Genomic DNA, 23,865 nt, shown 5'->3' with positions numbered 1-23,865 from the left:
ATGTCCTGTGAACCACTACCCCCTAACATCCCTGCAGAAGATGCACACGTCAGCACTGTGGAAATGGCACGGCACTGTATGAGTGAGGCGTCGACATCTTTAAACAGTTACATATACATACTGGATCTCATATCCAACCGAGGATCCACTCTCACCTGCCCTTGCCTCTTTGTCTCCTGTCCTAATTACACCTATGAGGTAGGCACTCAATAAGCTGGGCAAGCAGACAGGAAACCTAGATTCAGGTAATACCCGGCTGACGATGGATAATGTTTACATGTATTACCAGCTGGGTGTTTTCCTCAAACCCTCTAAAGCAGACTTGCCGTGGAACCTCAAGACCAGTCCATTCACTTCCACCCCAGTGTTGCAGAATCCTGCCGTGACTAGCACTTCTGGGACAACTCTCACAGAAGCTCACACAGCGACAGGAAGCTACGCAGGCACAAAGGAGGTCTAAATACCAGATGACGCACACCGGGAGACGAGTGAATTCAGTCTGTGATAAGCACGTTTGCACTTTATTTTCTCCTTAAAAATCACACACACACACACACACACAAGCAGATCCATTGAAAACGAGAGTGATATCCAGTCAGTGCCACTAGGAGGGTAGGCTGGGGTTCTACTTCTGCTGGCTGGATGAAAAGGGTTTCACATTTGTTTGCCCGGGTCAGTTTTACCGTCAGGTGTTCCAGGTGAGCAAGTCAGTCTTGGTTTTTCTCTGAAAGAGTCCGCTTTGGAGTCCGCTGCCTGGCCTGCATGTGTTTGTTTCTGCTGCTGAGCTGGTCTGGTCAGATGACCACATGGCAAAGGCTCCCGCATTTCCAGCTGCCCACGGTTTCTTTCCGGCCATAGCGAATGAGTGGTGTGGAGATCAGACCTGTGGAGGAGGTCAGATGGACTCTTGTCATCCTGGATTTTTGAAGAGATGGCACATTGGCTTTTAGATTTTAAAAGTTAAACAGCTGTCAATCAATTGCTGAAGGAAGCTCCGCTGAGGACAGTGGTTCTGTCAGATCACCAACGTACGGGCCATGCTTGTTTCCTTGTCTGCGAAAAGGTTGGACCAGATGACCCCTCAGGTCCCTCTGGCTCTACAGTGTAGACATTACAAAGACTCATGCCATATGTGTGCACATGCTTACCTCTTAGAGGGAAGCTACACCCTCTGTGCAGTTTCCAAAGGCTGTCATGGTATCTTTTGGTTTGTTTTTAGCCTAAAAACGTTACCATGCTCTTCTTGTCTTGAAAACCAAGATCATAACTTAGGTAATTCATGAGGTACAGAATTCCCTTTGTGTAGTTCCTACAGAGGTGGCTCCTGGGAAGCATGAAAATCTGACAGGGGCATGGAAAGGTGGGAGAAATTGAAGCTGGGGTTAGGATAGCAGGCTCCAAATCAAAGTCAGGCATTACGTCCAGCTCCTAGAGAATTGGACACCTTTTTTAACTGCAGAGACATGGTGTCTGGTTAGAAGGTAGAGATGAATTCCTATACCAGTTATGGGGGGTGGGTGGGAGTGTCAGTAAGGAAGGGGTTGGATGTAGGCCTACCAAATCTGGACAAAATGTGGTTTATCAATTCTCTGGTTTAAAAATCACACATCCTCTTAAGAAGATGATTAAACTAGTATTAAGGGCTAAGAACATGCTTTGAGGTAGGGCAAAGATCCCAGTCAAGGTTGACAATACTTCAGAAACTAATTGATAAGGTTATGAGTTATACATGGAAACTCTTTAACAATGTGTAAGATTAAGGATCAGACTCACCACCAGAAAAAAAAAATCCAATTAAAAAATGGGCAGAGGACCTGAATAGACATTTTTCCAAAGAAGACATACAAATGGCCATCAGACATATGAAAGGATGCTCAACATCACTCAACATCAGGGAAATACAAATCAAAACCACAATGAGATGTCATCTCATACTAGTCAAAATGGCTAGTATCGAAAAGATAAGAAATAACAAGTGTTGGTGAGGATGTGGAGAAAAGGAAACCCTCATGCACTGTTGGTGGGAATACAAATTGGTGCAGCCACTGTGGAAAACACCGTGGAAAACAGAAATACCATATGATCCAGTAATTCCACTTCTGGGTATTTACCCAAAGAAAACAAAAACACTAACTCACAGGGATATATGCACTCCTCTGTTTATTGCAGCATTATTTACAATAGCCAAGATATGGAAGCAGCCCAAGTGTCCACTGAGAGATGAATGGATAAAGATGTGGTATATTGTGGTAAGCATAGCATAAGGTATAGAGAAGTTGAATTATTATGTTGTATACCTGAAACATAACATTGTGTGTCAACTATACTCAAATAAAAAAACTAAAGAAAAAGATGTGACACACACACACACACACACACACACACACACAATGCAATATAATTCAGCCATAAAAGAATGAAATCTTGCCATTCATGACAACATGGATGGACCTAGAGGCTATGATGCTAACTGAAATAAGACAGAAAGACAGATACCATGTGATTTCACTTGTATGTGTAACCTAAAAATCAAAACAAATAAGTCAGAAACACTCATAAATACAGAGAATAAACTGGCGGTTGCCAGAGGGAGGGGTGGGGGGCATGGATGAAATAGGTAAAGATGATAAAGACGTACAAACTTGCAGTTATAAAATAAATAAGTCATGGGGATGAAAAGTATGGCATAGGGAATACAGTCAATAATATTGTAACATGTTGTATGGTGACTATCATGAGCATTTGTAATGAATATAATTGCCAAATCACTACAGTTTTACAACATTTTATGTTGTACACCTGAAAGTAATATTGTATGTCAATTACATTTCAGTTAAAAAAAATTGCATACCAAAAAAAAAAAAAAAAGAATAAGGGTCAGGAACTCGTCTGAGTTGTTCCTGATTCTGGAAACACATGTGATGGTCACTCAATCATAAACCGTAGTTGACTGATCATCTATCTTCTAGTTTTCTATCAAAACCTTGACCCTTACTTGTTTCCATAAAACAGATTGCGACCCTCTATAAACCTCATCCCAAAAGATATTTTCCAGTACTGAGTACTTTAAGAACTCAAAACATCCTTGATAAGTAGTCACACTGCTCTGAAGATAATGAAATGTTGGTGTGGTCCTTGCTCACAAATTGGGGCTGGGAAGCCAGCAGCCTGCTGAATTTCATCAAGCTGTGCTCTCACATTTCTTTGGAGGCAAGTGGTGAATGTTTACTAGAACTTATTGAGAGACATGACCTTTTTCTTGTTTGTAAGAGACATTAAGGGAAATTATTTTAAAGTAGTACAATGTAAACAAGAATGTAGTTACTATTGGTTTCGTGACATTTACATACAATGTTATACAAGAGGATTTTTGCAAACCTTTATAAAGGTAATATATCATTAAGTCAGACTTAGGGTTTAAGCCACAAATTTATTATAAAAATGTGCCAATTTAATAAATGTGTTGCAGTAGGTTTTCTAATATTTGTATACTAAAATGTGGCAAACAAAATAGAAAAATGGTCACATCCAAGAAGAGGGACAATTTTGGAATTAAATGCTGCAGATCACAGACAATCAGCGGCCCCTGCCTGGCCTAGGGATGACCTGGTTTATCCCTTTATACTGGGTGGTGGTGGGGAGACCATTGCCAGTTCTAAGAAATACTTTTGCTGCCCAGTGATGTATTTTAAGTTACAAAAGATATTCATAACTGGAAATGGCGTTCAAAGAATAATTTTCTACAGGTGTAAACATCAAGTATAAGATTTATAAATGAGGAAGAGTGGCCAGAAAATATTAGCAGAACTATCATTACCTGGACAGATGCCTTTATTTAGGCCTTTCTGGGTCCTCTAGGGAGATGGGGTGGGGGCAAGGTTAACCTTGTCAAGTAGCTATGAGATCTCTACTGGTCAAGAGCAAAGGGAAAAATTCATTGCAAGCATGGTCTTGAAAAGAAGTGTTTCAATCCATGGCAAGATTTGTGTGTTTTTTTTAATTTTGCAATTAAGAAGCCTGTGGGAGGAATGAGAATTTTATAGGAAATAAGGTTTTGCACATCTTTACTTACTGTAAAACTGCTTTGATTTTATTCTCCAGGTAAGTTTGGATAGAATGGCTGAATTAATTTGTCCCTTTAAAATCCCAGGCTTGGGATGCCTGGCTGGCTCAGTCAGTAGAGCATAAGACTCTCAATCTCAGGGTCCTGAGTTCATGCCCCATGTTGGGCATGGACCCTCCTTAAAAAAAAAAAAAAAAAAAATTCCCAGGCTTCAGCCAAGGCACTTGGATCCTGGTGCCTCCTGCAGTACTTTGCTCTCTCTCTCTTTCTGGCAACTGGGATGAGGTGGACATGCTCCTTACATGGATCACCATGCCAGGAGAGGCTCCTGGAAGCACCTAACCCAAAGGTTATCACAGGCCAGGACATACCTTCTGTTGCTTCTTCCTCCACCATCTTGATACATTTTTTAAATTAATTATTTTTTAAGTAATCTCTACACCCAACATAGAGCTCAAACTCACAACCCAAGGTCAAGAGTAGCATGCTCCACTGACTGAGTCAGCCAGGGGCCCCTTGACATTTTTATAAAGAACAAAGAGCCCTCTTCCCAAAACAGACAATCTTTGCTCTAACCAAATATGTCCACCATTGAAATGGAGTGTCAATTAATTTCCTTCCTTTGAAACTCAAACATATGACCAAAAACATAAATGTCAAGTATCCCAACAACCCAAGCATTTAAATATTCTCTATTTTCCCTGCGTCATATTTCCAAAATCCAAGTTTTTTCATTATAAGCAAAAACGTACGGGAAAATTCTTTTCAAAAACACTCTCCCACACCACCCAGATGGCTCCCTGATCACAAAAGGAAACTACACAACCACTGACTGAACAGGCCTTAGCTCAGAACTGGTGGGGAGTGGCAGGGATGTGGTGATGTGGTGTGGGTGGAGTTCTCTGTGGGAGGCGTATCTGGGCCTTGGGGTCCCTCAGGCCCAGTGGACCAGTCCCCAAGCTAAGGATGTGCCTCAAATAGTGAACTAGGAGAGAGTGACAGGAGTACCTTGGCTTGTCGGCTTGCTCCAGCAGCTCGAGGGTGCAAAGGGAGGTCATGAATTTCAGTGTGCTGTTTAGCAAAATTCACAAATACCTAGAAGCAAGAGTAGGAGAGAAAGAGTAGGTAGATGTTTCCAGAAGAATGGTATCTGCCACCCATCACTTCCTTTCTCTTTTCCCAGTTAATATACAGCCCTGCTAGAGCAGCCATGTTCCGCAGGAGAGGTAGCCTAGCCACGAGTGCCCAGGATAGGGCTGGTTTCTTAGAATTCTGAGCTAAGCCAAAGGAATTCCTGAGGGAGGATTCAAAGGCCTCAGGGCAGATTCTCAGCTAGCAACTACCCTCCTAAACCTCTAAAGAAACTGAAAACAAAAAAACCAAAAACAAAAGCAGGAGTCTGATCTCTTCTCTCTTCTGTTCTTTATTCATTGTGCACTATGGCTAGGACTCTCTCTCCTGCCTTCATCCACTGGCAAGAAGGTGCTGGGGAGCCAGCTCCTCAAAGGGGAAATGGAGACTTGCCTATTCCCATTGCTTTATTAAACAGTCTTAAGGATGTTTATTTAAAAAAATAGCAACAACAAAACCCTCAGAAACCACGCAAACGTCCAAATGGATGAATGGATAAACAGAACGTGGTATGTACATACAATGGAACATGACTCAGCCTTTAAAAGAAGGCTGACACGTACTACAACATGGATGAACTGGAGGACATGATGTTAAGTGAAATAAACCAGAGGCCGAAGGACAACTGTACGGTTCCACTTACACGAGGTAGGTGGAGTAGTCAGTCAACAGAAAGTAGAACGGTGGTTAACAGTGGCTGATGGCGGGGGGGGGTGGGGAGCAGTTAATGGGGAATTATTGTCTAATGGATACAGAGTCTCAGTTTGAGAAGATAAAAGATTTCTGGAGATGGATGGTGGTGATCCAGTTTACAATAATGTGACTGTACTTAATGCCACTGAATTGTACATTTAAGAATGGTTAATTTTGTTATGTATATTTTGCCATAATAAAAAAAAAAAGTGATCACATTAAAAACCCTGACATACTGCACACAGGTTTATCAAAAATCACTGAATTGAACACTTTGAATGGGTGCATTTGAATGTATGTAAATTAAGCATCAGTAAAATTGATTTGAAAAGATAACAAAAGCTACCACCACAAGGCAGGAAGGATGAAATAAAGTCATAGTATAGTGGGGAAGGATGATGTCAAGTCAGTGAAATTTGCTTGTATTTCTAACATATTTCTAACATATTGTTAGAAAACAATTTCTGATCTACCAAGCTTTACTCTAATGGACAGAGGAACCAGAGTGTTAAAAATCAGGCATGCCGTGCTCCCTATCATGTGGCTTCCAGCCCAGCCTGTGCATCAGTTCTGTACATGGTACCCCTCAGGAAACTTGCCTGGTCCAGTGTGGTCTGCGTGACTGAGTACTCTTCGATGAGCAGGCTGTCCTTGTGGGAGATGAGCAGCCGGAAGATCCGGGCCAGGGAGGAGGAGGAGACCTGGAACTGGAGCATGTTGTAGTGTCTCTCCCTCTGCACGCTGCCCGGGAAATTCCCCTGGAAGAACTGCTCCACTGGATTCAGGTCCGGAAGCAAGTCTTCCTTTGGGGATTTGATTTTCATTGTGACAATGTAGCCATCTCCAAACCTAGGGGATACACGTGGCGGCATGGCACAGGCATGTTAGTGGCTGGGTCTAAGACAATTCCAAAATAAGGAATAGATACATCAAAAATACTGGGGATTAAAGGCCCATACAACAGACCTTGTGTGTATGTTTAAAATTAATAGGAAAAAAAACAAAACAAAACAATGACAGTTCCTGGAGAGATAGATTGATACTAGTTTTTAGAGGTCTAAATGTCTGTGCGGTGAAGTAAGTCACCAGAGCTGTGACACAGATGTTCCTTGCTCCCTTCCCTCCCACATCCCTGCTGAAGTCAAAGTGGTTTGAGCCCCTTGGGGAGATCACAACCTACACATGAAGGAATATGGGGCTAGTGTGTACTCAGTGATAGAAATGCTGCCTGGTCCTTCTAAGGGATCTCCAGGAGGGAACAGAGACTTAGGAAGGCAGCACTTCCCTGTGGAAGCTTCCAGAAAAAATGAAGCTGCTAGGGTCAGAACTATCAGTGCTTCTCTCTTCCCCTCACCAGGTGAACTGGTCACCCACATATGAAAAAAGACTGGTCCACCAGGGAGTGCGGCTAGCTGGCTTCCCTACATGCTCATGTCAGGGTATACTGTGTCAGTTCTAATTTATTTCAATGCTCCCTCCATGACCAAGGGTTGTTCCGCTCTACAATAAAATACCTTTCCATTCAGCTCCAGAAAACTGACGGTCTCTCTACATTGGAAACATTCCCCTCTCACCTGTTCTCCCATGAGGACAGTGAGGAGTGAGAGGGAAAGGGGTAGGGAATCCATCGTGTCTTCTGCATTTGGGCCCAGGAAGCTATGACACGGGTCTGGTGGCTTCATATGCTGATGTCCCCCTAGATATTTGTGCAGTGACCTAGCTGTCATTGCTCAAGGGGCCAAACACCCAAAAGCAGCAAATCTACTAGACCTTGCTGTCCAATGGCTTATCTGCCCTGATGCATATGAAGGATGATGTGTCCTGTGCAACAGTCCCAGGGGTACATCAAAACTAAGCCTCTTGGCCTACATAAGGTAGGTTATGTACTGTTCTTTTACCAACTAGCACACTGACTTTTATATTCTGGGCTCTTACAAAGTGTTTGTTAAATAAATGAGTGGTAACTATAAATCTACCCTTCCTAGTTTTTAAAGCATATCAGAATGCAAGGAAGCGTGGCATTATTATCATAATCTTATTTTAACTGATTGTTGGCTTTGGCACACAAACTATTATTCATAATGCATTATATCTAGTAGTTTACAATTTGTAGGGACAGGGTAATCCTACTGAAGATTATTGGCATTGTTAGTTTGTCATATACTACATTGTTACTTCTCAAACCCCAAAGCATACATTTGTCAGAAAGGAAAACTGATTCCCAGGCCATTTGGTCCCCTAACCGTCCCTATGTTGGTCATGGACTCTTATTCAATTGATCATGAGTGCTGGATCCATGGGGATAAGTGGTGGGATAATGAGGCAGTGGTAGTGACCCTCCCTCATCTCAGCCAGGCTCTGTATGCCCCAATCAGATCCCCATCTGGAGACTCAGGGAACCCTCAACCACAGGCAATTAGCCCAACACAGATGAATTTCTTTCAGCACAGCAGCTTTCTCTGTTGTTGTGGAACAAGGACCATACCATACCTCTGACTGTGGGATAAAGGCAGCAGGACCCTCCCAAGTGTCAGCAGAGAGCACAGGGCCTGGCTGACTCCCCTCTACTCCCAAGAAAGGTAACAAAGGCAATCCGCTAGCATATCCTTACTTGTACTTGAGGTGCTGAATGGTGCCCAGACACTGAAAGGTGCCTTTTACCATGATGGCCAGCCGGGTACACAGAGCCTCACATTCTTCCATGCTGTGGGGCAGGAGAGAGGAAGTAAGAAGTAGGGAGGACTCCTGTCTGCCTAACTGCTCCATCCCAGCCCCTGGGAATCTCTTGCCTGTGGGATGTGAGGACCACAGCTCTCCCTTCTCTGATGATGCTCACGATGATGTTCCACAACATGCGGCGTGCCTGGGGATCCATGCCCGTGGTGGGCTCATCCTGTGGGGAGACAGAGAGGGCAGTGAGCTAGGCTTGGAGCCAGCCTCTCCTGGTTATTGCACCCTGCTTGGTTGACTCTCTCTGAGCAGCTGTGCTCTCTGCTCTCTGGCACACAATGGGCAAAGTGCCTCCCCAGTGGGCAAGACTTGGGGAATCTAGGCTTTGGATATGGAAGACAGAAGATGAACCAGGAGAATAAAGAGAAATTATGATACCCATTGGCCCATTTCAGCCCATGAATGGGTTAAAGTTGATTAAGGCAATGGGAGAATGATATTAAAAATTAAAAAAAAGCAACAACCCTACATATACATTTACAAGGAGGCAGAGAGATAGCCCAGGTGACTTTTATGAGTCACCTCCCAGTCCTGAGACTCCTGCCCTCATAAACCCCAGACCACATGGGCACAAGGGCCTTCAGTCTGGTACAGATCCAGTGAGAATCACATGACCCTTTGATCTAGGCCAATGCTCCTGCCCACTTTGTATCCCAAACAGACCTCCTCAGTAGTAATTCCTGACCGGAGGGACTGAACTTCCCTGCTGTAAGCCTGTGGGCCCACAAGAGAGTTCCCAGGGACTCACAGTAAGAATATGTTGTGACTCCAGTTTCCCCCAAGAGTTGTGAATCAAACACTGGGTTGATTTGTTCAAAACAAGCAGTATAGGAAACCGTCTAGATGAAAAGAGACCGTAGCAGTTTCTAAGTCTACTGCCCCAAACACAGAGATGCAGCACTTATTTTAAGCCCTTGGGCTCATCTGTCCCTGCAGGTCCTGGTGGTCCTTACCAGCAGCACCAGAGGCGGGCAGCCTATCAGTGCAATGGCTGTGGAGAGTTTCCGCTTATTGCCTCCACTATAGGTGCCAACCAGGCGGTCTGCATAAAGAGACAGGCCCAGGCTCTGAATACTCCAGTTTGTCACCTAGGGAAGAGAAAGAGATCCCATTTGGAAAAGATATACAATCAAACACATCAAACCTCCACCAATTCAAAGTCTTGGGCTCCCAGATCTCACACCTTCAGGATAGACCCAGCTAGGCTGAAACAAGGCCACCTGCTGGCTCATGTGGTGGTTCATGGGCTTCAGGAGCCAGATGTCTCCCTTCCACACTGTGCCTGACATCACAGTGTGGCTTGGTGTAGCCCCCTGAGAAATGACCTTCAGCCTTGTGAAGAGCAAGACTATGCTTCTCACCCAGTGTCCCAGACTATGGCTAGAGTGGAAGACTCCTAGGGTCTCAGACCTGTTGCTTCCATCCTTCAACCGGGTCACACTTGAAGTCTCATGCATCTAATATATACTTATCGAGCAACTACTATGAGTCAGGCACTGGAGAATAATGGTGAACACAGCCATTGTTGTTGTACTCACAGGGTGGAGGATGACACACAATCAAAATAAACAAAAACGACAGGTTGTAATAGGGCTTTGAGGAAAATCAACAGGAAAAAATGATTAAGAAAACAGTGTGAGAGTGTGTGTGTATGAATGTGCACAGGAAGAAAACTAGACAAGTCTTTGGAGACAGGCCACCATGCTTCTGCCTTCTGTGCTTATAACTCTGCCTGGAATGTTCTTCCCCTAGATATCCACGTGACTCCCTCTGTCACCTCTTTTAGGTCTTCACTAAGAGGTCACTTCCTCTGTAATGCTTGCCCTGGGCCACCCTACTTGAAAGTGCAATTCCTCCCCCCAACAATTCTTTCCTACTTTATTTTTACCTTACCGGCTTTTCACTTTCAAATGTACTGTGTATTTTATTTACTTATCTATTATCTGTCCCACTAGAATGTAAGTTTCACTTTTTAACTTATTTGGAATAGTTTCCAACTTATAGAAATGTTTAAAAATAAGAATAATACAAAAACACTCATAAACACTTTACTCTCTTTTCTTTCCTCTTTCCCTCTCTTACACACACACACACACACACACACACACACACACACACACGCACGCACACACGATTTTTTCAGAGCCATTTAAGGTAGTTACATATCGTGGCCCTTTACTCCTAAATACTTCAGTGTCTACTTCCTAAGAAGAGGAATACTCTTACATAACCTCAGTATAGTTATCAATGTCAGTAAATTTAACATTGTTATGATATTTTCATCTGATCTACCCTTCATAGTCTGGTTCTGTCAACTGGCCCAATAGTGTCCTTCATGGCATTATTCTCTTTTCAGTATAGGATACAATCTAGTGTCCATTACTCAGTCACTCTGTCTACTTAGCTCTTGTGGTCAGAACATTTCCATAGCCTTTGTCTTTTAGACTTTGATACTTTTGAAGGGTACAGCCCCTGTATTTTTTTTTTTTAATAGAATGTTCCTTTAGAGTTTGTCTGGCATTTTCTCATGATAATATTCAGGTTACACATTCCCAATCAGAATATTATGGAGGTGAAGCTGTGTCCTTCCCAGAGTATCACCTCTAGGGGTAGAAATGTCCAGGTGCCCCTCACAGATGTTGATTTTGATGTTGATTTTGAACACCCAATTAAGGTGTTGTGTAATTTCTCCATTGTAAAATTATTATGCTTCCCCCTCACAACCAATAAACAATCTGTGGAGATACTTTTAAGATATACAAATATCTTCCTTCTCAAAAAAGTTTCCCCTAGATTTAGCAGCCATTGATGATTCTTGTACAGTCCAATCTTTATTATGATCACTGCAAAATGATTTTTCCAACTCTAGAATTTCTTCCACACTAACCAGTTGGCTCTAAGCATTTGAGTGTAGGCAGAAACCATCCCCTTTTCTCTTGTTTATCTATTTAACAGTATGGAGTTATGAATTCCCATGGCTCTCCCAATGTTTTATAATTTGTCATGGTATTTAATTATTTTGACGCTCAAATTGTACCATATTTGGCTATTGGGAGCCCCTTTGAGATGGTTCCTACGTGGCTATGACATGATTCTTTTCTTTTTTTTAAGCACTTTACTTTCTGGTATAATAAGATGTTCCAAGCTCATTTTATACCTACATTTTCCCAGCCCTGGAATTTGTCATTTGTCTGAGGAGTTATGGTTCCTGTTATTGGGGAATGAGATTAGACACCAAAATTTGGGCTTTAAGTGTACTCACTGCTACTAGAGTATTTCTGCTTCTTGGCCCTTTCAGAGGACAGATATATACATACACAAACATGCACATGTGTATGTATACACATTTATATGCATATGTGCAATATACACAAGCCCATATGCATGCATGCACAAACACATGCATATCAATATTTCATGAGTTCACAGAGATATTTTAATTCCAATCCAACCCCACAGGGTTCTTTCTTGCTTTCCCCCTTTCCATATTTGTAGGTCTTTTCTTACACAGCGAGAACTCTGGCTTCAAACAACATTAACACATGTATTCATTTACTTAATCCAGTAACACATCTAAAAATGTTTCAGAATTGCTTTGCTCATGACACCATAAAAAAACAAATCAACTAAAAAGAGCTTGGAATTTGTTTGTAGCTCTTTCCCTCTGCTCTGCCTGCCCAAGGCTGAGGAAATATAGTCAGATACTGTGCCCTCAGTTATTTGTAGTTCTTTTCCTCCCTTTCTCTATGGTTATGATACTTACTTCAAATAAAATTGGATTAATTTGTTTCTATTTGCTTTCAGAGTCAGAATTTTCTTTTTGTTTTTATTTTTACCCCCTTCCCATTTTTATTAATTTAGTTTTATTTTATTAATACATAGAACACTAACATGCTTCCAAGAGTCAAAACCATACAAAAAGATATCCTGAGAGAAGTGTTATTCCCTCCCATTTCCATTTTACCCCATTTCCTTATTGTTAGTTACCAAATTCATTGTGTTTTAGGCCTATCATTCCTGTATTTGTATTTGTAAAGCTAAGCAGACATATGTGCTTTCTTGGTTTTCCTACTTTCTTACATTAAAAAGTAGTATCCTACAGCCCATTGTAATAGTGTCTTAATGTATGGAGTTGACAAATCACTGCTATACACCTGAAACTAATATAATATTGTATGTCAACTATACTTCAATAGAAAATAGTGGGAGAAAAAAAGTAGAATTCTACATGTGCTCTTTTACCCTTTGCTTTTTTCACTTAAAAATATCTCTTGGGGGGCACCTGGGTGGCTCTGTCGGTTGAGCGTCCAACTTTGGCTCAGGTCATGATCTCACGGGCTGTGAGTTCGAGCCCCGTGTCAGGCTCTGGGCTGACAGCTCAGAGCCTGGAGCCTGCTTTGGAGTCTGTGTCTCCCTCTCCCTCTGCCCCTCCCCCACTTGCACTCTGTCTCTCTCTCAAAATAATACATATTAAAAAATTTTTTTAAATATCTCTTGGAAATAACTGCATTATCAGTTCACAGAGATTTTCTCTCTCTGTGCATGCGTGTGTGTATGTGTGTAACAGCTGCATAAGATGTATTCAACCAATCTCCTATGCCTGAATGTTTACGTAATTTCTAATGTTTTAATTTTTTGTGACTACTAGTACAATGAATAACTTTGTGCATATGCATTTTGCGCTGTGGGAGGTATATATCTGGGGTAAGCTCCCAGAAGTGGGATTGCTGAATCAAAGGGTAAATGCATGTATTATTTTGTTAGATATGAAGGCAGGGATTTTCTTGTTTTGTTTACTGCCATACCCCCATTTTCTATAACAGTATTTGGCACATAGTAGACACACAGTAAGCATTTGTTGAATGGATAGCATGCTCTAACTTTCCCACGTCTAAATAAATGCACTCTCACGAAACAGGTTTAGGGTTTACCAAACTTCTGAGTAGCCACAAGAAACCATTTTTTACCCTTTCGATTTCATCTGCTGGTACGCCTCGAAGACGGGCATAAAGATAAAGATGTTCTCGCCCTGTGAGCAGGTCATCGACTGCATCAAACTGAGGACAGTAGCCCATACTTTGATGGACATCAGATATATTGGTTAAAATACTGCAAGAAGAAAAGGCAATTAGCAAGTTTCCTTCATAGAGGGGGTGACCAGAGAACTGGGGCTGGAGAGCTTCCGCCTGTGAGATAAGCAAGCTACCTCTTCTGCTTTGCTTCAGAAATGTGCGCAACATTTACAAATCAAAGCAGAAGCCCTTTGGTTAGAAACTGATGAACTCTGGAATTCTGAGCTTTGAATCCAATAGATCTTTTCAAGTTTCTCTGTCTAGGATAAACTGAATATCTCTTACCCAAAATTAGCTTTACTTTTGGAGTGGATCACCTCACATGTGGGTTTAAAGACAAAGGGAAGATAAGTGTTAGAAAACGTCAGTGATTTTTGATCCCTTTCAAACATTTGGGAAATACAGAAGATGCATGCTTCTGAAAGGAAGTAAACTTGATCTATCTTTGTCTATTGGCAGATATACAGTAAGCGAAAGAGGAACCAGTCAGATCACTACCCAGAGCCAGACACTGGCAGGGAGCAGAGAGGAAGTGAATTGAGTTCTATTAACTCCCTTTGACTGATATATTCTCCCTCAGTAGAAAATACACTATCTTGATGAAAACAAACTGTCCATAGACTGGTCCAATCTCTCCCTGCTTCCCTTGTAGCTTAGAGTCTATGAACAAAAGATACAGGCAAGGGGCGCCTGGGTGGCTCAAGTCGGTTAAGCGTCCGACTTCGGCTCGGGTCATGATCTCGCTGTTTCTGAGTTTGAGCCCCGTGTTGGGCTCTGTGCTGACAGTCTGGAGCCTGCTTCGGATTCTGTGTCCCTCTCTCTCTGCTCCTCCCCCACTCACACTCTGTCTCTCTCTCTCACAAATAAATAAACATTTTTTAAAAATTAAAAAAAAAGATACAGGCAATATGATGGGAGAGGCACCATGTAGTCCCCCACTATAACAAAAAGTACTTCAGGCATGGCTGGGCCAATTAAAACCACCCAGGGAAGCAAGGACAGTACTTTACCAAATTCATGGGAGCTGCCCTCCCAGAGAAACCCAATCTTGCATCTTAAATCCAAAGTTGTGTTCCAGTTTCCATTTCATCTAGCTTCCCTCTTGTAGGTATCAGGCTGTGTCTTATTTGGGCTGTCATTTGATGTCTTATGGTAAATCCTATTACATCCTCCTGCCTGCTGTCCCTTAGCCCCTCAAGATTCCTTTTGTTACAACTGTCAAGTTATTTGCTTGGTTGCAGGCTAAGCTGCATCTACAGATGAGACAGATTAAGCCATGGCCTGGTTGCACCCTGCTTGTTTGTTTGCTCTAAACCCAACAGGGATGGCGGAGAAGGCTGGGGAACCAAATTCATCCTGTCTGAGCCATGTTCAGTGGACATTCAGCCATGTTGCTGAGGATGGCTTCCAGGAGACAGAAGGAGGTCTTAGGCAGTTGCTGAGTGAAGTCAGCACTGCCTAACTCCTCTTATAAACCAGGGCAGAGGGTTCCTCAAGGCACAACTAATGCCCGTGAGCTCTGCTGTTTAAGGAGCAGCCTGGAAAATGGCAAACAGCATAGGTTCATGTTCTTGATCCTGTGCCACAGAGGACCAGTGTGTTTACTCATACCTTATTACAGAGAACAGCAGGCACCCTCCAGAATCCAAGGACACATGCCAGTTTTCCCTTTATAAAGCTCCTTGGCCTGGCAAAGCCAAGGATCAGCACAGAAATAGCCAATTCAGACTAAGGCCCCTGAAGGCTCTTAAACCAGCCCCCATTTAGAAACTTGATCCAGAGAAAGGATGCTTCACCACAGGGGTTCTTAACCAGGGACTCAGGGAACATAAATGTGATTCAGGGCACAGTAAATTCTCTTAAACTCTTTGCAAAAAATGTATGGAAGGAGGTAATGGGGGATAATGGTATATGTATGTATGTGCACGCGCACACACACATATAAAGTATGTTTTTAATATATATATATGGTTTTAAAAAAAAGATTTTAAAAAAGTAATCTCCATACCCAATGTGGGGCTCAAACCTACAACCCCAAGATCAAGAGTCACATGCTCCACCAACTGAACCAGCCAGGTGCCCCAACAACGGTATATTTTTTAGGAAGACTGTGCAAGTGTTCATCAGATACTCAAAGGAATCCATGACCCCAGAAAGAGTAAGAACCACTGACTTGGTGCTTCCCAGAAGTTTCCAAGAATCCATGCTAAGAGGAGCATGTCTTAACAATCACAATTAATTTCAGTTTCCCAGAGAGTCTATGTCTTATACTTGTGGACCATGCTCTCTTGGAGGTCTACTCATCCACACAGCTCTTCCATGCTCTCAGAGTCATCCTCAGTACAGAATCTGATGCTCACTCTCCCTATGCTGGGATGAGAACATGGCCGAGGACCTGTGACAGGCACCCTGAGACAGGATAAGCAAGACACTCACCTCTTGCCTGCTATAGTGGCATCGCCTGAAGTCACTGTGGTATCCCCAGTAAGCATCTTGAACGTGGTTGTTTTGCCAGCTCCATTCACTCCCAGAAGACCAAAGCACTGAGGGAAGACACACAGAACTGGCCTCATCCTAGAGTCTAAGAAGCCTAAGGAATGTGGAATGTCAGGCCCTAGGGCAGGTGTGTGGGCAGGTGGGAGACATTCTAGACCTGTGCTGCCAATACAGAGGCCACTGGCCATGTGTGGTGCGGGCTAGCAGGATTTGCCACCCCAACATATGCCACTTTGGCATAAGGATGATTTTAAGCTGAAAGCAATTAAGTAGCAGCAGATACGAGAAAAGCTCTCTGTCCTCCCGTTTGCCTAAAAGCAGGACTTAAATTTATAAGGTGTCTCTTCTTCTCCTCTGTACCAGGAAGAACAAAAGTTAACTGCCAGAAACAACTTTGAAACCTTGGCCTGGAGACAGCACCAGAGGAATCTACATAGCAAACTTTGCTAACTAGACTTTATCTGCCATTACTTTCCTCCACATTTGCCTTCCTATAATTTGCCACCCCTACTGACTCCAGGCTCTTTCCCTTTGTCTTGTCACTTCTCTGAAAACGTATCATTCCTTTGCTAAGATGCAATGCAAGCCCAAGTTCTAACCACCCCATGTGTCATTCACCTCTGATGGGTCCCTTGTGTAGGTGCCACACATGTGCTAATAAATGTCTGTTTGTTTTTCTCTTCCTAATGTCTTTCATCAGTCAAATTTACAGTGGTCTACCCAGAGAACCCAGAAGAGTAGAGGAAAGAGGATTTCCTCCCTTACAGTGACTACTGAGCACTTGAAATGCATCTAGTCTGAATTGACATGTGCTGTATGTGTAAAACACACCCTGGATTTTGAAAACGTAAAACAAAACAAAAAACAAACATAAAATATTGAATCAATAATGTTTTATATACATTACATGTTGATGTGACAATATTTTGAATACACTGGGTAAAATCAATGATCAAGATTAATTTCACCTGTTTTCTTTTTTTTCTTTTAATTTTTTTTCATGTGGCTGCTAAAAAATTTCAAGTGACCTCTGTGGCTGCATTTTATTTCTTTGGGATAGCTCTGCTTTAGAAGGGAGAAGAGGTGTGCACAGGAGTCCGCAGGGTACCCACCTCTCCAGGCCGGACTCCGACACACAGCCTGTCCACTGCTGGGCTGGAGGAGCCTGAATAAATCTGCAAGATGCAGAGAAACTGGACTGAGAACTGAGAGAGGTTAGAGAGAGCAAGGGGCTAAGGATGGTTTAGGTGAGAACTACCAACATGAGGAGGTTATACGTTGGCACAGGTGTTCAGAGAAGTGTCGTGAGCATTGGGAAACCTCAAAGCTGACCTGCCGTGCAGAGAAGGAACGGAGAAGGCTTAGTGAGGCTCGGTTGTAGGGGCTCTCACCGAGGCCCTGTGCCTGTGCCCAAGATGAATACTAGGGAGAATGCTCTGGAATTAGGTGTTCTTGGAAGACAAGTTAAAACACAGTTCTGACAACCTCGCGTAAATTAGGAAAATGAATTGCCTGTACGGGCATATTGCTGATGATACCAAAGGCAAATTACAATGTTGTAATTATGTTGTTGTGCCATTTCTGGATCCAACTGGCACCTCAAAACTAACTCACCTCCACCTATTCCCTTACCTTGGTCAGTTCATTTAGCCTTAAGATATCAGTTTTATTTCCCCCACTAATAATTCTTTGTCTTTCTTCAGCCACATCATCATCTTCATCTATAATGGGCTCCTTAGCAGGCTCGGCAACCCTACAGGAGGGAAAGGGGACAGGACTGAGTTGGTGTACCGCGTCCCTGGCACTCTCCTTTTCCTATTACTTTCTTCCCGTTCCCTCACTTCAGCTCCAGCCTTGCCTTATATCCCCTAATGCTTGATTCTCAAAAGGACTCCAAACAGAAGAGTTAGACATTAGGCAGAGAAGGCAAGTCCTCGAGTCCAGAGTCAGCCTTGTTCCCAGTTCTGGCCTACCCATGTGTGACCTTGGGCATGTCACTAAACCTCTCTAAACGTCACCTCCTTCAACGATATGGTAGGGAGGGGATAACAGTGTCCACCTCATAGACCGTGGAGAAGATGAACTTGGCACAGCCTCTGGCAAAGAGTCAGAACCCAAAACCTGGTAGCTGTTATCATTATTAAAACACTTCATCTACGGTAAGCACTCAGTGAATGTCACCCAGCTCCCACTTATCTTTAGAACTAACTCCTCCACCAACCTTTTGATCAACCCTTGTTCCCCAGCCTATGCTGGTCTTTCCCAATTCCCAGCTTCTGCAGGCATTTCCAGGGCCTCAATGCTCTCTTCCTCCTGCCCTGCCAAACAGAATCTTCCCCATCCTTAAAGACACAGCTTCTTCTATGAAACCCTCCCTGACCACCCTGGCCTATAAACTTTCTTTCCTCCCTCACTGGCCACATCTAATTCATGTCTAAATCTTGCCTTGCTTACCATTTATCCAATCAACCTATTTTTCTCCATCTCCCAATGCCCTGAACTCCTATCCAGGCCACCAATGACTCTTGCCTTGCCTTGGTGCCCAAATGGCCTCCTGTCTGGTCTCTCCTTCTAGACCTGGAAGATCACTCACCTGCCTGATCAAAATACCCCAATAGCTCCCTGCTGCCTTCAGGCTTAAACTTGAAGTCCTCATCGAGGTGAGAGAGCATTTTAGGACTTGGCTCTGCCTACCTCTCCAGGCTCTTCTCTCAGCCCCTTCTCCCTCCCCCTTCACAGCTATCCTGAACTCTCCACACGTTAGCATGTTCTCTACCAAAAGCACCCTTTCTTCTGTCCTTCCCTTCTTCTCTTTGCCTGGTTGCCTCTCAGCATAGGCATGGGTGTGGGCTTCCTAAAGCCAGAGATTGTGGAATGCTTCTCTGGTGCTGTTTCAGGCCTAATGTGGAAGACTTGCTCAATTGTTTGACACAGAGTTTGAAGCTAATGAGGCTGTTTTGGTAAACAAGTCTGCCTCCTCCCTCCTACCCCAAGGTCTCTTCAAGATGTGGCCAGAGGTATGGAAGGGGGCCTGTGAGGGCTGAGGGTCTATGGACCACTGTCCCTCATAACCAGCACCACTTCCTGGTCATGTCATTTTATTCCAAGTGTGTTGACACCTATTATCTCATTCAATCCTCACGACCCTGTGAGTAGGGAGGTAGATTCATTTCTAATAACTTGATTCCTGGTGGATCAAAACCTAATATAAGTCCTCTGAATCTTTATTTACATGTGACCAGACTCAGCCTGAGAGGATGATAAGAAACGAAACACCGTGATTTGCAGTTCAGGACCCTGTGCTGAGCCCTAATAAAGGTCTGTCAGCCTGGATTGCAGAGGACTGCCTTCTGGAAATCTGAGTGCCCATGTCAGAACGAGGCCAGGCCTGGGTCAAGTGGCCAGGGAAGAATGGCACAGCTGGGCTGGGTCACAGCAGGCAGTCAGCCCCACCTCCACCCCCACCCAGAGGGGCACAATCGCTTCCCCTACACTGCTCCTGGCTGCAGTCACCTTGGATGTCACCCCATCTTACTACTTGTCTCTACTCTCAAATCTGTAATTAGCAAAGGGCCCCACTTTGTCTATTTTCTTATGAATGCATAAATCTGTTTCCCAGTACTTTGGATCTCCCTTAAATGTTATCATTTGCAATGCTATCATTCAAATTGAAATGAGTATCTGTTAAATTAACTGAGAGGGATTAAATATTAGTGACTGAAATTAAAAATTGTAATTTAGGGGCACCTGGTGGCTCAGTCAGTAGAGCGTGTGACTTCAGCTCAGGTCATAATCTCGCAGTTCATGAGCTCGAGCCCCATATTGGGCTTGCTGCTATCAGTGTGGAGCCCAACTTGGATCCTCTGTCCCTCTCTCTCTCTGCCCCTCCCCTGCTCATGCTCTCTCTCTCTCTCAAAAATAAATAAACCTTAAAAACGCTGTATTTTAAATACTTTAGAGTTTAGATTCTTCACAAACTCCAATGTGCCTATTTTAATGTGTCTCTCCTTGTGTTATTCAGAACAAGCCAGGCTTTAAGAGTGTAAAAACCATCATGGAGTGGGGCTGGTGAGGAGACACGACCACATGGATATGATGCCAAGTCCCTGGACAGAAGCAAGGAGCTGCCCTTGATACCCTTAGGGCAGCAGCCTGAACGTACCATTGGATGAGAAAGAAGTGGTGCTGGATGAGGAGAGTCAGGAGGAAGTACACCACCCCTTCTACTGCCATGGCAACCAGGTTCTTCCCAATCAGGTTCCACTGGAATGGATTTGAAGAGTGCTCCTCACCTGGGGACAGGAATTAAGTCCATTCAGCTGCCCTAGCTGCCCCTAAAGACCTAGTCACAACATTTGGCCCAGTTAGACCAAGCCTCAGGCAAAGCAGTGAGAGCTGAACCCACGTCTCATCTCAGCCTCTTGAGTCAGAGTAGGGAAGAGTAGGAAGCTAGTCTTGACCCCTCCTGTGGCTCCTCAGCCACAGAAACAGAGGCACCTGATCCCTCCTGGAGAGTAGGACACTACCAGAACAACCAGGTGTCCCCCTCCCGACCCAGTCCAGGCTGCGGGTCTGGCATAGAAACTCCGGAGGCAGCCCTCCCACACGCAGAGGATCTGGGGCCATGTTCCACAGGTCTGGAATGCCACCCACCAAACCGGGCGTAGACATCGGTCACGGCCTGGCTCAGTGCCAAATCAATGAGGCCCCGGCCCAGGCAGAAGTGGGGAAAGATAATGAGCAGCATCCTCAGCATGGCGTTGAATCTGAGTAGTGTCTGAAACATAGAAAAGCAGGACAGTTAGCTGTGGGGACCAAGCCCACCTGCCCTTCCTGAGCAGAGAGGGGCCTGGATGCCCTCATAAGGTGGAAGCAGGGGAAGGCCTGAAGAGACAGGGGGCCTAGCAGCCAGCCTGGCCACAGGAGGGATCTGTCACACAGAAACAGAGATTTTAGAATACTCACAGGAGGTGCTGCTAGCCAGGTAGCCTGCCTGGGGAGCTGTCGTTGCAGACTCACTTTGAAATTACATGTGAGCCCTCCAGGGCATTTGTTTCCAGGAGGTACAGCAGCTGCTGGGACTTCAGTCCAGGCTCTCTCTCCTTTGGTACAGCTGTGAGCTGTCACTGGGTTCTGAGGCTCTTTCATCTGCTCCTAGCCTAGCTTGTGCCAAAGGAGAGAGGGGCACTGCACATCTTCCAGCTCTGCTTCTCAGCTCCCACAGGACAGCGAGGTGTCTGGCTGCTGCCAGTAGAAAAGAGGGCCAGGGACTTTCTGGTGTCTGTGTTGAGTTGGGGGGACTTGTTTTCAGATGGTCAGACTGTGCTTGCTACTTTAGCCTAGCGATGTTGGGCAGAGCCTCCCCCAAGATGGGAGAGGGGACACCGAGGGGGCGAGACTGACCAGGCCGAGGCTGCCCACTTCTCTGGCCCATCCCTACTGCACAACTGGCTTCCTCCTGGTCTCCACACCTTTGCTCATATGACCTCCTCTCTCTCACTCTCCTCCCCATATCCCCCCTCCCCTGCTCCCAGCATGATGCTTTTTTGCCCCCAGGCCTTTGCACCCTCAGCTTCTATTAATCATTGCTGTCAGGAAAGAATGCTCTCTCCCCTTCTGTTCTTGGCAGATTCCTGCTCTTCTTTAGAAAGCCAGCTTGAATAACCCCTTCTCTCATAAGCATTTCCAGATTCCTGTGTAACATACCTACTTCTCTCTTCTAGTACTTATAACATTGCCAGCCAGGGCTAATTATTTTTTACTTGCCTACTGTCCTCACTAGTCAGTGGTTCCCGGAGAACAACCAGGTCCTAATTATTTTGGTGTACTTTCTAAATACCTTAATCAATGATTAGCTCAAAATAGGTACTTCATTGTTTGTGATATGGGCTAATAAAATTCTGCTTATTCCAGGCCAGGCTCAATTGTGTTTCCTCTACCCAGATTCTCCTGATCCCTGTAGCCCCGTTCTTTTGGCCCACTCTGATCTGTAGTGTTTTATCTGTCTCGTTCCTTTGCTGTTCTACCACACACTGTGTTATGGGATGACGTGTACGGTGGTTCACATTGGTTCCTAGCTTGGTGCACAGGTCATTTATTGACTGGAACAGGAGTTCCTGCAGGGCAGGATAAGCGGGTCACACTTGTTTCCATCAGCACATCCATTACATGGTGTTCACCTGGTCGATACCTCTTGACTCAGTAGAGACAGCAGCTACTGGGACCTGAGAGCCTGCTGAGGGATACTGGGAATTTCTGCAGCATCTGTCTATCTGATAACTTACATGAAAGCAACCAGGCTTTATGCAGGGGAAAGGAGTATGATCAGTAAATGTTGGCTAAATGAGTGTAACCCTCAGGGGGGAGAATGTTTTGAGTTGCTTTGAGCTTACTCTTTAATTATTCTGAAGTAACACAATTTTTTAAGACTTAGTGGGCTGTGAGCCCATGACAAACAATTCTGGAGAGGAGGATTTTCAGTCTGCCAGAAGACTCTGCCATTGGCAGGGTCTGTGTTCTCACCCATCTCCCTTCTGGGGTCTGACTGTGACATGTTACATTTTTTTTTTTTACCAGTCATGGGAAATTTGGGGTTTTATTTCTTGCTTAGTGGCTGCAAGAAGTCTGACAAGGTCTGGGAAAGCATCACTCAGGAGGCCATGGGATGGGGGGCAGAGGGGGTTAGTGCAGATTTGCCACAGGTCCTCCCAGCAGGGCCTAGGGGTAGGAGTAGGGACAGGGGCCACAGAACAGCAGTGCAGATGTGCTGGCTGGTGCTTACACTCTGAACTACGAAGACCTACTAGGGGAGGGACAGGCTAGAGAGGCCACTGGGGACACAGGCATGTGATGAGCCTACCAGTGCTTGAGAGTGCTCCAGGCCAGCCACAGGCAAGGCTCGGACACACCAGGCTGGGAGTGGGAGTGCAAGCAGAAACAGCCCTGGAGCCACTGCCATTGTTTTAGGGATTAGTCTGGCCAGCTCTTTCTGGGCAAGAAGTCTGGGGAATGCGGACAGGTCAACTGTAATTTATAGCTCATAAAAATGAATCATCAGCACCATAAATTCCTAACCCTATCTTCAGGATTAAGTTTCATGTAGTAAATGTTATTCTGTTACAATTTGTATAAGAAAGTGGGAGAAAGAAAACATATAATTTGCTTATTTGTTGCCAGAACACCAAGAAACTGAAATGCAAGTTTGCCTCCTAAGTGACTGGGAAACAGGGGTAGGAAGGAGACTTCCTATGTGCCTTTTTGCTCCTTTTAAATTTTGAAATCACATGAATGTATTACGTGTGTGTGTGTGTGTGTGTGTGCGTGTGTGTGTGTGTGTGTAGAAAACCGAACACCAAAAGTCACCAAGGAAACCCTGAAAGAATAAGAAAATCTAAAAGCTTAGGATCACAGAAAGTCATTTATAGCTTGCAGAATGAGCTCAGAAAACCATGACACTCAGAGCACACAAATAAACTTAAAAGAGTTAAATGAGCTTAAAGGAAAAAAGGAAGGAAGGAAGGAAGGAAGGAAAGGAACGGAAAGGAAATGAAAGGAAAGAGGGAGGCAGGCACAGAGGTAGGCATGGAGGGAGGGAGCAAGAGAGAGGGAGGAGAGGAGGAAGCAACATTCATGTATGCACTAAGATTTTCCAGCCACAGTACTTGCCCATGGCTCTACCTG

At 44.3% G+C, this 23,865-nt stretch overlaps 1 protein-coding gene across 1 annotated transcript in view; it reads right to left on the bottom strand.

The window, feature by feature from the left end:
* Positions 1–137: 137 nt before the first annotated feature.
* The window catches only part of ABCA4 (ATP binding cassette subfamily A member 4), a 131,758-nt gene continuing 108,030 nt past the window's right edge, over positions 138–23,865 (bottom strand). The window contains exons 39-50 of the mRNA XM_049616790.1: positions 20,839–20,962; positions 20,348–20,477; positions 17,818–17,938; positions 17,298–17,360; positions 16,126–16,232; positions 13,585–13,726; positions 9,571–9,705; positions 8,677–8,780; positions 8,499–8,591; positions 6,487–6,736; positions 5,072–5,158; positions 138–883 (exon numbers count right to left, since the gene is read on the bottom strand). Of these exons, the coding sequence (XP_049472747.1) occupies positions 878–883; positions 5,072–5,158; positions 6,487–6,736; positions 8,499–8,591; positions 8,677–8,780; positions 9,571–9,705; positions 13,585–13,726; positions 16,126–16,232; positions 17,298–17,360; positions 17,818–17,938; positions 20,348–20,477; positions 20,839–20,962 (1,362 nt within the window). The 3' untranslated portion in view covers positions 138–877. The remainder of the gene's footprint in view (positions 884–5,071; positions 5,159–6,486; positions 6,737–8,498; positions 8,592–8,676; positions 8,781–9,570; positions 9,706–13,584; positions 13,727–16,125; positions 16,233–17,297; positions 17,361–17,817; positions 17,939–20,347; positions 20,478–20,838; positions 20,963–23,865) is intronic.

The sequence above is a fragment of the Panthera uncia genome (assembly GCF_023721935.1).
Source record: "Panthera uncia isolate 11264 chromosome C1 unlocalized genomic scaffold, Puncia_PCG_1.0 HiC_scaffold_4, whole genome shotgun sequence".
NCBI classification, from domain to species: domain Eukaryota; kingdom Metazoa; phylum Chordata; class Mammalia; order Carnivora; family Felidae; genus Panthera; species Panthera uncia.
The sequence above is the reverse complement of the archived record's forward strand: the minus strand, read 5'-3'. Positions and strand labels throughout refer to the sequence as shown.